This window comes from Corapipo altera, unplaced genomic scaffold, assembly GCF_003945725.1.
Source record: "Corapipo altera isolate COAL_440 unplaced genomic scaffold, ASM394572v1 23, whole genome shotgun sequence".
NCBI classification, from domain to species: domain Eukaryota; kingdom Metazoa; phylum Chordata; class Aves; order Passeriformes; family Pipridae; genus Corapipo; species Corapipo altera.
Genome location: NW_020884878.1, coordinates 74,997 through 88,596, shown reverse-complemented (window position 1 = coordinate 88,596; position 13,600 = coordinate 74,997). Strand labels below are relative to the sequence as shown.

At 50.0% G+C, this 13,600-nt stretch overlaps 1 protein-coding gene across 3 annotated transcripts in view; it reads right to left on the bottom strand.

Annotated features, from left to right (window-relative positions):
- DAAM1 (dishevelled associated activator of morphogenesis 1) overlaps window positions 1-13,600 on the bottom strand; it is a 95,241-nt gene that overhangs the window by 29,177 nt on the left and 52,464 nt on the right. For all 3 annotated transcript variants that reach the window (XM_027638003.1, XM_027638004.1, XM_027638006.1), the window contains 3 exons: window positions 13,083-13,172; window positions 3,271-3,342; window positions 1,401-1,495 (listed from right to left, as the gene is read on the bottom strand). In XM_027638003.1, the coding sequence (XP_027493804.1) occupies window positions 1,401-1,495; window positions 3,271-3,342; window positions 13,083-13,172 (257 nt within the window). The remainder of the gene's footprint in view (window positions 1-1,400; window positions 1,496-3,270; window positions 3,343-13,082; window positions 13,173-13,600) is intronic.

Here is a 13,600-nt window from a genome sequence, read left to right as displayed (position 1 = left end):
GAAGCTCCCAAGTCCAAAAGTCACCTCCTCATCAGCTGTAGACAACCCAGTGTCAGCCTTTCTGCCTTCTGCTACCTCTCCTGCCTCTCACCATCCACATCCTTCTCTTCCCTTAGGCACATTTCACCAGTTTTAAGGGATTTCTGATTTTTATGATGACTTATAACACCAGTGAATATAAACCAGACAGCAAATATATGGCAGTGCCCCAGGCAGTTTCACTAGAGCAGGCAGACACAACACTTCATGCTGCTCAGGCATTTTAGGACCTCCCTGCCCAGTGCCATCCAGGCTGGGTGTCTTCTGGTTTGGCAAAAGGCACGGGCTCAGAAAGCAAATGAGCCAAGAACATCCCAGCACTGGGATGATTTTAATTCGAAACAAGCCATGCTGATGCGCAGCAACAAAAGGGGTAATTGCAGGCTTGGGAAAAACTGATTCCTCTGCTTCAAAGCCTGCTCTTCTTCCAGCCAAAGTCAATAGGAAAGTTGATGTTCACTTCCCTGGGTGCAAAAGCAGGTCCAACATGTAAAATTTTCTATAGAGCCTGCTGCATCACTCAAGAAAACACTCAAAACTCACTTTCAAGGGCTTGAAAAGTTTCATGCCTGGGTACCAGCCCTGATCACTGCAGGGGCCAGCACCCACGAGGTCCAGGTGCCACAGAAATCAGGTGCTCACCCTCGACCCTGGGAATTTCTTACCAAGTACCATCACCAGAACCATCAAAAGAGAAATGGAAGAGGGGAATGTATTTTCAAGCAGTAGAAAATTTGTCAGGCATTTCCTAATGAAACATATTCCCATCAGAATGTGTCAACCTGATCATCTTAAAGATTTTGCAAATGTGCATGCAGACTCCAGAGAAAACAAAATTAGGGAAAACTACAGACATTCAGAAAGAGTCCCACCCTTCCTTTATCCTCCCCATCAAAACCTCCAAGCAACAGTTTTATTTTTGCATTTCACAAGAGCCTGAAAACTCATGTGATTTTACTCCTTTAAAAAGTACAAGAGAAATTGAAGTTGAAAGAGAAGGCCTGGTTGACCAACAAAAATTGCTGGTTTTTTTTTAATTCAATCTGGAAGGAATTCTTACATTCTCTTGCAGTAAGAAAAAAAGGAAAATTTGGAGAAAAAAAAGGAAAAAAAAAAGAAGTTGCCTGATTTGCCTAAATAGACAAGAAGGTCCTGGTGTCTCTTGGTCACGAAAAGGACCTCAAAAAAGGAACAAAATGACAAAAGGTGAATCAAAAAGAGCAATTAGTGCCTCGGGGTCCTCAACTCCCTCATCCTGTGCAGCTTCCATTTATATGTCTATTTAACCCCCTGCTCTGCCAGACAACTCAAATCCAAAGCCACAACCGCAGCGACAAAGCCAGGAAAGGAAAGGGAATTGCCTCATTGGTTTTGTCCGCAGTGCAGTCTTCAAACTTTCGATTGTTTTATTTCTCTCCTCTTCATCTTCTTTCTCCAAGGCGATCAGTGATTTCCTCTGTGGAAGGAGAAAGACAGACATTAGAAAAACCCATTCCCGAGGCCCAGAGGCAGTTTTGGGCACCACCATATAAAACAGACATTAAGCTATTAGAGAGTGTCCAAAGGAGGCCAGAAGGATGGTGAAGGGTCTGGAGGGGGAGCATATGAGAACTGGCTGAGGGCACTTGGCCTGTTCAGCCTGGAGAAGAGGAGACTGAGGGGAGACCTCATTGCAGCCTACAAATTCCTCGTGAGGGGAAGCAGAGGGGCAAGTAGAGATCTCTTCACTCTCATGACCAGTGACAGGACTTGAGGAACGGCATGATCACTAAGATCATTAAGAGTTAACACCCTGCAGGTAGGAGTGTTGTTACTCCAAATCACTGGCCTACAACTCATCCAGACAAGCCCATGTTGGAGGATGCTGGCGACTGTTCCCCTGGAGCCCTCAGACTCAGATCAGAGAGAGAGAAAGGCTGCAATTCAGGCAGGGGTCATCTCAACTCATGGGCTCTGGATGTAAATCCTGTCATGTCCCCTACAGCCCAAAACACTCCAGGAAACACACTTCGTAAAGGAAAGAAATAAATACATGCATCACAGTGTCCTGAGGTGTCTGGCTGAACCCTGCTCAGAGATGCCGTAGGTGACATCTGGGTGACATAAATCTTGATGTGTTTCCAGGGGGCTGTGAGGGTGCAAGGGGCTAAGCCAATGCTGATTATGAGTCCACACAGGGAAGGTGCTGAATTTGGGCAGGTGAGAAGGAGGGGCCCTTTAGCCTCTCTCATGCAGCCCAACAGGTACCCATGTGCCTCTGCAGAGGAGGTAGGGGCCTCAGGGAACACTCCACAGCCTGGAGGGGATGGAATGCTGCATCCACACTTGGGGTCAGCCAGGTGGGTGCTGCCAACCCTGTCACTCCCACGTCTCCCAGTGGAACCCACCAGTGTGTATCTGGGTTGGGGACAGTGGTTGTATGCACAGGATGCATCTCCCACACTGGATTCTGCTCTCCAGATGGTGCTGGGGGCTGGGATTTTGACTCCAGCACAACTGCCTGCAGCACTAGGCATGCATGGGCTCACTCCACCTCATGCAACCAAGGCCACAGCTAAAGCAACACCCTGGGTGCTTCCTGCACCACCCAACAGTGCTGGGCCCTCAGAGGTGTCAGGGTGAGCCCTGCCAGCACCAGCTGAGGATAATCCAAAGCAGAGAGAAAGGGTCCTAGCAGATATAAGAAGCTGTGCTGACCCCTGCCTTTAACCCAGCTCCTCTTCAGCAGCACACTGGGGAGATCAAAGCCACCCTCCAGGCATCTGGCAGGCTTTGATCACAAGCCCGGCTCAGGGCTTTGCCTGGCTGGCAGCCCATGGCCAGCACTGCATGTTCCTGCCTTCCTCAAGGGGAGCAGTACATTCCCTCCTGGCTCACAGCCCCCTGCCTACCCCTCTGCCCCATCCCTGGAAGTGTTCAAGGCCAGGCTGGATGGGGCTTGGAGCAACTTGATCTAGTAGAAGGTGTCCCTGCTCACGGCAGGGGGGTTGGAACTGGATGATCTCCTAGGTTCCTTCCAACCCAAACCATCCTATGATTCTGTGATTATATGAAAAGCCCTGTGTGCTGTAGGAGCATCTCCACTGTGCAGCTGCACCTGTTGGTCTATCAGATGATGTTGCCTCTACAAACACTGGTCACCCTCTCAGGCACAGCACTGACAGATTGTCACCACTGTGCTGCTGCCCTGTGTGGGGTTCACAAGCACCAGAGCATTGGGGAAATACTTACAGCAGCCATTGAATTCAGCTGATCAATATAGAACTCTGGCCAGCTGGTGGCTCCTTTGTTTTCTTCCTGGTCCTGGTGGGGGATAAAAAAGTGAAACAAAACCAGAAGATTAGTAGAATAGTGTTAACTTCCTTGAACTTCATGATCAACCACTTCTAAAGAGCCCTTTGGCTCTTGCAATACTTTATATATAAGTGTGACTTTCTACATTCTGAGCTCACCCCTGACAGCTCCAGCTATGTGAACATTATCTGATTTATTGAACTAGCAAACTTTATAAATGATTACACCATCTGCCTGTGACCAAACATTGCCCCAATGATACTGCATCAGTCTTGTGACTATCAGCTTCAGAGAAACCACACTGAAATTTTATATCCAAACTTCTCATTTCAATTCTACAGTGCCCCTGAAGCTTTGGCTGCCAAGCCTTGATGAATATGCTTTGAGGGGGAAAAAAAAGTCTTTTACAAGCAATGAAGAGTGTTTAAACGAGACATGAACTAGGCTCCACTCTTATCAACATCCTGAGAGAGACTCCAAGCACAACAGACAACTCCTCTGGGGGCTTCATAAGTCACTAGGAGGGAACACACACCTAGCAATGTCCCCTGTTAAAGGATGTCACCTCTGGGCCTGTAATCTTTGTCACTGAATGATGCAGCTCCTCATTTGATCACCCTGGTCTACAATGCCCTGAATCTGTCGTTACTCATGAGGGGTTTACAGGTTCTACCTTGTTCTTGTAGGACGTGACTGAAGGACCTCTGAGCCCAGCTCAGATAACTAATGCAGCATATCCCCAGGGTCTGCAGGAAGTAGGCAGAATTTGAGGGAATACTTCAAAATCAACCCTTTTCCCCACTTTATTTTCCTAAAAAATGTATATCAAAAGAAGAAGAGGGTTTCACAGCAGAAATGGTACACAGGTCTAGGCTGGAGTCAACAAATACTACACAAATCCCAGACCTTCTTCAGTTCTGAGCCTGACTCTTCCCTAACTTAGGAGATGTTTGCAAAGCTCATCCTACACCATGATTGCCTACGATGGTGGGAGCTGGACGACCTTCTCATCTGCCCTCACGTCTGTGCACACAGACAGCTCCCGATCTCCCGGCTGATTTCAGTGAGCCTGAGGAGCAGAATCCCAAATATTTACCACAGCTTAAGAGGTATATGCTGGAAATGTTTGTGCATCCAAACTTCTCAAGGTGCAGCTTGCCAAGACACACGGAGTCAAGGATAGGTAATTCAGATGAGACTCAACTCTCCCCCAGGCAGCACAGCCTGTGCCCACAGATCTGACCTTTGGCTTTCACTGTGCCTGGCTCCAGGGTAGGGACAAAAGGAGTTTGAGAGCAACAAGGGGCCTGCAAACCTCTGCCCTTTGCTTTCATACTTCTCCTGACCCCCACAGTGCCTCAGAGGTGCCAAGCAGCTGGGGTGAGGCTCAGGCCACCTGTCTGCTTGGTGTCGATCCTGTCTGACACGGGCAGCCGGGTCTTTCCAGTTCTTCAGCTGAGCCCTGTGCACATGTACCAGCCCACCCCTCCGAGCTGTCTTATGCTCCAGATCCATCAGATCCCGTGCCATGGGAAGGCTCTGCACAAAGCTTGTGGGCATTTTGATTTTCCCAGCTTTTTTGTCTCACTTTAGAGACTGGCATGCAAATGGTACTCCAGGGAACAGCAGAGCTGGGACATCCACATGTGCCTTGAACATGGTCCTATCACCTCCTGGAGATGCCAGTGGAGGTCCTCCCCATCACCCCAGGATACCATCAGCATCTCTTGTAAGGAGCAGTGGTCCCAACAGAGGCACCAACTGGGAAAGGTCCTCACCACACCACAGTATCAAGAGGTGTCCAGATGCACCCAGCCAGGAGATTGGCGCAGGGAGAGAGATCCATGCTGAGGAATGGGTCATCCCATATCCCAGGACCTTCCCACGTGCTGTGAACACCTGTGAGGCAGGCAGGGATCCGGACCTGCTGCTCCTTTAGGGTTGAAAAGAAGCGGTGGAGCAAATAAAGGTCTCCGGGGGGCGGGGGGGAGGCTGAACAACAAAACTGGCTAAACTGCTCATTTATAATTAACGTGCTGCATTATAAATATTTCCCTTTGCTCAGCTCCCTCGGGCTCTTGCATTTCCTCCCTGAAACCCCCAATTTAGAAAGTGCTCTCAATTAAGTGCAGCAGAACCTCATTAATTCCGATGAGCAGCTGGGCAGGCTCGTCGGAAAGCAGCTTCCCAGCAAAGGGGGACTGAACAATAAAGCAGGCAAAGATCAGGGCATGGGCTTCCCTCCCCTCTGCTCGCTGCAGGACGTTGCTCAGTGGTAATTACTGGGGCTAATGGTCTACAGCACACTGATAAGTGTCCTTTGGTGTATTCCTGGTGGTAAAGAAATCTCCTGACAAAGCGACAGCCTGGAGGGAAGTGAGTCACAAGGCTCTGCTCAGCCTCAGCGCCAGGAGAAGGGTTTGAAGGGGTCAATTTGTAAGATGGTTTCCCAGCACCCACAATGGGTTTTGGGGATGTGAGTTTTGCAGCCTGCTTTCGGTGAGGGATGTCCAGGCACACACAGCTGAGCACCTCCAATGTCAGCTTTCCAGGATGCTCCACCACATCCTGCCCAGCTGCCACTGGGGAAATGAACATCTCCCAGTTCCTTATTTGTTGGGCTGGGTTAAGGTCTTTGCTGTGTTTGCTCTCAAGCAGCACAGAAGTGAGGGCTGATCCAAGACCCCCTGGCAGCCAAGTGTGAGCTGCTCTTTTAGAGGCAGGCTGATGGCTGTAATTGCACAGTGCAAGGACAGGTATCCCCTCTCTTTTGTAACATTTGCATCAACATCCCTCACTGTCCACTAGGAAGCAGCCCCGAATGCCACCACACACGTGCTCTGCTGCAAAAATTAGGAAATGCCAAAGTTGTGCCGCCAAGGGCAATCCTTGCTCTGTCCCCCACTTTGTTCCCACCTGCTACCCCCACCTACTTCTTTCCAGGGCCTGAATAAAAAATACAAATCCCATCAGCTGCAGCCCCGGTGTCACGGTGTCACCGTGCCCTCTCCTCACCTCTGCTATCCCTTCCTCCATGTGTGGGGCTGACAATGCTGTCACTTGACTGTTTTGTTCCAGGGTGGCAGTGGCAGGGGGCCGTTGTGATGTGAGCCCAATAAACAAGCTCCATCCCCTCTGTCAGGGCTGGGTACCACCAGAAAGCAGCGCCCAGTCACGATGCCTCATTAGCAGGAGATTTTCCAAGCACAGGTCATGGATCTGCCAGCTCCAGACATCCCTTTGCTCTTCCTGGGGAGATTCCATGCTCCCCAGCCCTGTCATGTCTTGGTTACATGCCTGACACTTTCACAGCCTACGTGCCTTCCCCTCAGAGTGTCGGCAGCTTCCACAGCCAGACTGTCCTTCTCTTCCCAGTGACCAGCCATGGGACAGAGGAGGTGGTGGCTCAGCCAGTAGTAGCTCAAAGCAATTTTCAGGTTGGTCTCAGGCATGTTTGGGCACTGTTATTGACACCTGGAAGGTGCATTTCCACAATCTCCTGCCACTCTGACCTGCAGGAATGCAGCTTCTGGGAGCAGTGCACCCTCCTCCTCTCAGTGTGTCCCCATGATTGTGGGGAGAAAGACGCTTGTGATGCTCCTCAGTGTTTTGTCACACCTGCTTTGCTTCCAAATCAAGCTTCTGGTGATATCTTTCAGACACTCAGTCTGCAGGTGACATCTCCATCTGATCCAGCAGCTTCCTTCCCACACTCACAGCTCCTGTGGTGGTGATGGATCTGGAGCTGCTTTGGGATAACTGAGCCTCAGATGGTGGCTGGCTGATTTCCCCACCCTCATGATGTCCAACACACTCAGTTAGATCCCACAAGGTAAAACCAGTCAGAAGGAAAGGGCTGGCTCAGAGCAGCAAGCTCCAAGCAAACCCCAGAGAGCCCTTCAGTGACTTTTCTCCCAGGTGGTTTTTCTCCCAGGTATCAACTGATATCAAGGACAAGAGGAAATGGCCTCAAGTTGTGCCAGGAGAGGCTTATACTAGGAAAATTTTCTTCACTGACAATGTGGTCAGGCATTGGAACAGGCTGTTCAGGGGAAGTGGTGGAATCACCATCCCTGAAGTGTTCAAAAAATGTGTGGATGTGGCACTTGTAGCCATGGTTTAGTGGTGGACCTGGCAGTGCTGGGTTAAGGTTGGAATCAATGATTTTAGAGGTCTTTCCAACCTTAATGATTCTGTGATTCTATGACTTTGATGGTTCACCTCCCTCTTGGCAAAACCTGCAAGGCTGATCTGCCCCAGGAGAACTTCAGGAAAGTCACAGCAAGGGGTTAAAAAAAATTCTCTTCAGTTGACACCTGCTGCAAAACCAGAAACAACACCCTTCATTTTTCCACATTGTCCTGACATAATTTTTATTTTGCAGTGTTCCCCACCCCTCCTTGCTGGAGTAAGGGCAGAGCAAGGCAAAGCTGGCAGCAGCTGGCAGCCCACCACATTTTGGCAACTCCTCCCTGCCTGCCAGCGGTGGATGATCCACTTGGACACTGTCTGCAATGTCAAAAAGGAAGCAAGCAGTGGCATGGATGGGTTTTAATGACAACGGGTCTGCAGCGTGCACAAGACATTTAAATCCAACCCAGCTCCACCAACACAGCCAAACCTTGGCCAGGCATGTGCTAGTGGAGGTTTGGGCCCACAACAGCCCTTCAGGGCTCCCTCATCCCTCCAACTGCTCGGCTCACCCACCTAAATGATTCAACTGAAGCTGCTTCCCTGTGGAGCCAAGCTGCAAAGGGCTGGAATTTCATCAGACTCTCCCCAAGTTGGGATCTCAGGGTCTGATCCAGCCCAGCCCAGCCCACTCCAGTTTTCCATATGCTAACACTTCCTATACCCTCTCCTCTAAAAATACACACATGCCCTCGTACGCTTTTCCCAGGGTTTAAAAATTATGCTCCCCATAAGCAAATACAGCATGACCAGATGCCTTTCGTAGTCAGCTGGTTCATTGTTTGAAAAGCTTCGCTTTAAAATCCAAAAAGATTGCTAACAGATGCATTTTTTGGCCGGAGAGGGAGAAAAACCTTGCTTAAACAAAAGTGTGTTGTGATTGGAACTAAAAAGGGAATTACCTTGAAAGACAAAAACTATAAACATTTCCTGGTGAATACCCCCAGCCATGCAAACAGCCAGTTTCTCTCGGTCAGCCCGAGAAAGTGACACCAGAGATGGTATTTCAACCTGCTGCTGCAATAACAGCAGGTATATCTGGATGCTTGGAGGCCATGAAATCCTTCTCATCCATCCCAGGTGACCCAGGAGCACGGCAAAACGCCAAGCTATTTTATTCTCCTCCCCCTGCATGCCACCTTAGCCAGTTTTCGCTCTTAGTTCTGCTACTGCAGCAAAAATATAGAGAATTGATGTTTTTTAAATGATGGAAATAGGAACACAAGGCCCACGAACGAGCTGCAGGACTGAGCAGGACAAGTGGAAGAGTGAGCTGGAAAGGGAAGCTCTCTGGGGGGAGTGGGTGGAAGGTGCAGTTGGAGGGGAAAGAGACTGTCTGGCTGGGAAATAGAGGATTACTGGAGAGCCATCATTCATTTCCCTATTTATCACATTTTTCCCCATCCTCCCCTGAAAAAGCACCACTGCTGCCTTTTCCTGCTGCAAAGGGATCTTGGGTTTATAACTGATGCCTGAGGAAATTTTACAAGCAAGTTCTGCTTGCAGGGGACAGTTTAACACTGCTGAGAGCGATGCGCCCAGTGTTAGTGATGCCAACGGGTTTTCAACACAAGCTTAAAGAGCACAGCATCACTTGGCATCCCTGCAGGTCATTTTTCCTCTACCCTGGCTTTAGAGATGCTCAGCTGGATCTGAAGGGAGAAGGGCAGAGCCAGATTTTGTATTTGCATGAGCTGGTTTTCACTACTGATACCTTCCACCTGGTTATTTATGCTGAGCTTCTACCTGAACACCCTGCATCCACCCATATTTCCAGGTCCATAAAAACCATCCATCAGGCTGCTATAACAGCTTGACATGACGTACACAGGCTGGCAGGAGCCAAACCTCCTGCAGACAAGAGGTGCTGCAGACTAAGCACAAAGGGTTAATCATTAACTCCCTTTGGAGCATGGCCTCTGGAAAAAGGCCATCCTGAGTAACCCTCTTCCACCAAGGCAAACCCACAGCCAAAGAAACAGTAAATCTGGAAGCCCTCCTGCTTCCTCCCTGCGCTTCCGAGCAATATCCTCTCCTGGAGAGCAGGGCCAGCAGGGAGTGAAGTATTTTGGGATGAGGTATGAAACAAGTCATCATCCAGAAATACCACTTCTAAAAGCAGATTTCATCCCGCTGTTAATGCATCTCCGCCTTTGCATTTCCCTGCTTTATTCCAGGCGTAGAGGGGGCTGACAACTTCAAAGAAGGTCTCTCCAATAATCTTTAAATCTCTCTCCTGACCCGAGCACTGCACGGCTGCTGGATTTAGTGCAGGCTTCAGTTCCTGCCTGGGTTGCTGCTGACAGACTCACCAGCCCTCATCACGAGATGCTTTTCATCTCTAAGCCCCCCCGAGCATCACAGGGGGGTGCAGGTGGCATGGGACCATGAAGAGCTCATCCAGAGCAACCCCCAGCTCTGAGCAGGGTCAGGGCTGGGATCAGACCCAGTGTCTCCATGGATGGAGAATCAGGGAGGACAAAGCCTCCACCCTGCCAAGCCAGTACTGTGGGCTGGGATAAAAACAGCTGCTAGCAGGGCAGAGAAACCAGGATACAGGGCTGCAGGCCAGGGGGGAATATTCCAGGGAAAGAAATACGCCCGGGGAATAGCTGGTTTTCCCCTATTTCCTCTCAACAGACACTGCCAAGGCCAGGTGCTGTCAGGTCCCTTTCCAGGACAACCCAGCAAAACAAAATGTCTCATTTTCTCAATGATCCTGCCTATCATGGGAATATATAAAACATGCAACATCTGGGATGCACTCTGGAGAGCTGAGTGTGGTGGATGACACTGACAGCAAAGCAGAAGCATTAGCCAAAATCGGCAGCAGAAGAAAGAGCAAAAACTGCTCAGGGGATAATTCTGGAGCGTTGGTAGGTCAGGCAGCTGCCTGTGACTGATGTCCACCTTTGCCAGCCTGCTGGGTCTTACCAGGTGAAACTGGGTGTTACCAGCATCTCAAGCAACAACTTGCTGCTAAACATAGGCAGGCCAAAGGGCTTGGGAGCATCCTGGACATCCCAAATCGCCACCACTCAGACTGCAGCCAAGCTAGGGATATAGGACCACTGTCTTGCCTCCAGCTCCACTCCCCTGGCCAAAATGCAGACACTGCTCTCTGCTAGAGAAGTCCAGCCCTCTCCTCGATGCCAGGCTACCACATAGGTGATTTGTCCCCACAGAAACACAAGAACAAGAGTAAGATTTACCACAATATGCCAGGATAGCAACTGGCATTCCTACTGCTCACCAGTTCTCATCACACAGGGGCAGGACTGCCTAGAGCCTGCCATGCACAGAGGCATGTTCTTCAGCCTATGTAATTTCTGGTTTCCTCCACTGCTGAAACCTTCATTGATACGGTCTTGCTCATTTTTAACTAAAAAGCAGAAGAAACAAATTTGCCTCCACCAGCATATCTCCATCAAAGCAAGCAGTGGCATGTATGCTGTGGAGATCATGGAGATGGTATCACTAGAAGGGAAGGAGCAGCTGAGAGCAGCCAGAGGAATGAGGACCAGAGCAGAACTGCAGCCAGAATCCAGCCTCAGATGGGTGCCCACTCTGAAGACCTCTGAGGATGCCACAGGGTGCTTCTGTGGCTCCTTCCTTCGACCCCTCCCCGTGAGCAGGGAGTTTCGCAGCTCAGCTTTCAAAAAAAACCACGAGCGCAAGGAGGCTCTGAAACGGGAAAGAGCAACCATCAGCTCCATCTAAACCCTTGCTCAGGAGATTACATAGAAGGTAATCTCCACTCACAGTAATAATTACAGGGCTTTGCTTGATTTAAGTCTGTGTTGTCTCCCATTATCCAGACACACCAGAGCACGGCTCTGCTCATCTGCCAGGCAGTGACGAGCGAGCATCCCCTGCCCATTTTCTTGTTGATCCAGACCAGTGCCTGTAATTTGTTAACATCCCTTCTCCCCTCCGATTTAAACTGCGGCCATGGCAGGCCTCTGTCTAACAATAATACAGGGATTTCAGGGGTATTTATGAGAGGCTTAAAACTTAATCCTACATGAGCAAGGTAAGCCTGCTCTTGGCCTAAAACACGGCTGGAAAATCTGGTGCCATCGCTACAGCGGGAGAAAAGAGACATTAATGGCAGTGAGAGCCCTTTGAGTGAACCAGCACTGCCCAGACACCTCCTGCAGCCAAGTTAGGGGCACAGCATCAAATCTGGGAACTGAACCACAGAATCCCAGAATGGTTTGGGTTGGCAGGGACCTTGAAGATCAATTAGTTCCAACCCCCCTGCCATTGGGACACCTTCCACCAGACCAGGTTGCTTCAAGCCCCATCCAACCTGGCCTGGAACACTCCCAGGGATGGGGCAGCCACAGCTTCTCTGGGCACCCTGTGCCAGGGCCTCACCATCCTCACAGTCAATAATTTCTTCCCTTTATCTACTCTAAATAAACTTCCAGGTTAAAATTTTTATCCCTTGTTCTATCCTACTGCCCTACTATAAAGTCTTTTTACAATCCCCCTTTAGGCACTGGAAGGAGCTCTAAGGTCTCCCCAGAGCCTTTTCTTCTTCCAGGCTGGACAACCTAAACTCTCTAAGCCTGTCCTCACAGGATAGGTACTCCAGCCCTTGGATCATCCTCGTGGCCGCCTCTGGACCTGCTCCAATTGGTCCACACCTACAACTGGAGGCATTTCCTTCGCAGGCCTCAGCATCCTTCCTTGAGGATTTCTGACACATTTCTCCCCACAGTGTCATGTCCTGCAAGATCTCTGCTTTGGCCAAGGCTGGGAGATAATGCAGGTCCCAACAGAGATATCTGGAGGTAATTCCTGCGCCAGCATACAGGAGCAAAAATATTCAGTTTACCGAGGAAAATGAGTGATTTTGGCCACCTTGCAAGTGGGCAGCCTGTGGTACCAAGAGCTAAGTAGACAGATTCATGACTCTTGAATCATCACAGTCTCAGTTACACTGAGGAGTCCTGCAATGCCCCAGGAGTGACATGGCTGTACCCCAAAAGCAATCCTCGTGCCCCCAGGCCGAATCGCTCACAGACTGTGCTGCACAACTTCCCCAACAGCATTTTCCACTTGTGAAATCCTCTGGGAAGAGCCAGTGAGAGAACAAAAAGTCATACCCAAGCCTGTTTCATGGTAGCAAACAGGAAGCCTAGTGGAGGGGAAGGTTTTTGGGCAGGCTGTGACTGGGCTTCCAGACATCAGCAGAGAAGAGCAGGGCCATGACAAATGGTGACTGGAGCATCACCTTGCCCCTGCAGAGCCAACCTGAGAGCCCACAGAGCTCCATGTGGCTCTGCTTGTGCTGGCAGGGATGAGCCTGGGGTGGGGGACACCGGTGCAGTGTGTAGTGACACCTCCTCCAGCCCGAATGGGCTGGGGAAGAAGGGCTCTGCATTCTAGAGACCAAAGACATTCCTTTCCCAGAGTCACCCCGAGGAACAGATACACTTCTGTGACACCCCAAACACCACTTGGCATCCCAAGAGAGGTGTGTCCCTCCCCACACATCCTCCCCACCCTGCATGAGAGGGAAGAGGCTCAGGACCCAAAGAGTCTCTTACTTTTTTCTTGCTGCAGTAGATCTGCCACTTCTTCTCCGCCGGCAGCGCAAACATGGCCTCTCTGTGCTTGTCCGTGAGGTCAAGTTCATCCTGGAAAGGGGGGAAAAAACCACAAAACATGCAACATGAGCACACAAAGGGGTCATGGCACAGATACAACCCCCCAGATAAGCAGTGTAAATCAATTTGGGTCCACACCATAGTGCAACAGTGATCCCACAGGATCACTCCGTGACTCCCAATTTGTCAGGGAAATGATGCTAATTCCCATCCTGCTGTTGCTGACTTTCCCCTGAATATGGGCTTTTGGGAGGACAGGGCTGCAAATTCCCTTCCCTTGTTCCTCCCAGGCAGCACCTTCATTGCTTTTAAAGACTGCAAGTGTTTTGGAAAGGACATCCACGAAGCCATCACAGCTGCCCACAAGACTGCCTCACACAGAGGACTGAGACTCCAGGTGACTGACCCCATCTAAGACATGTACAGCAAAGGAAAATTCAAACAAGACCTTTCTATTT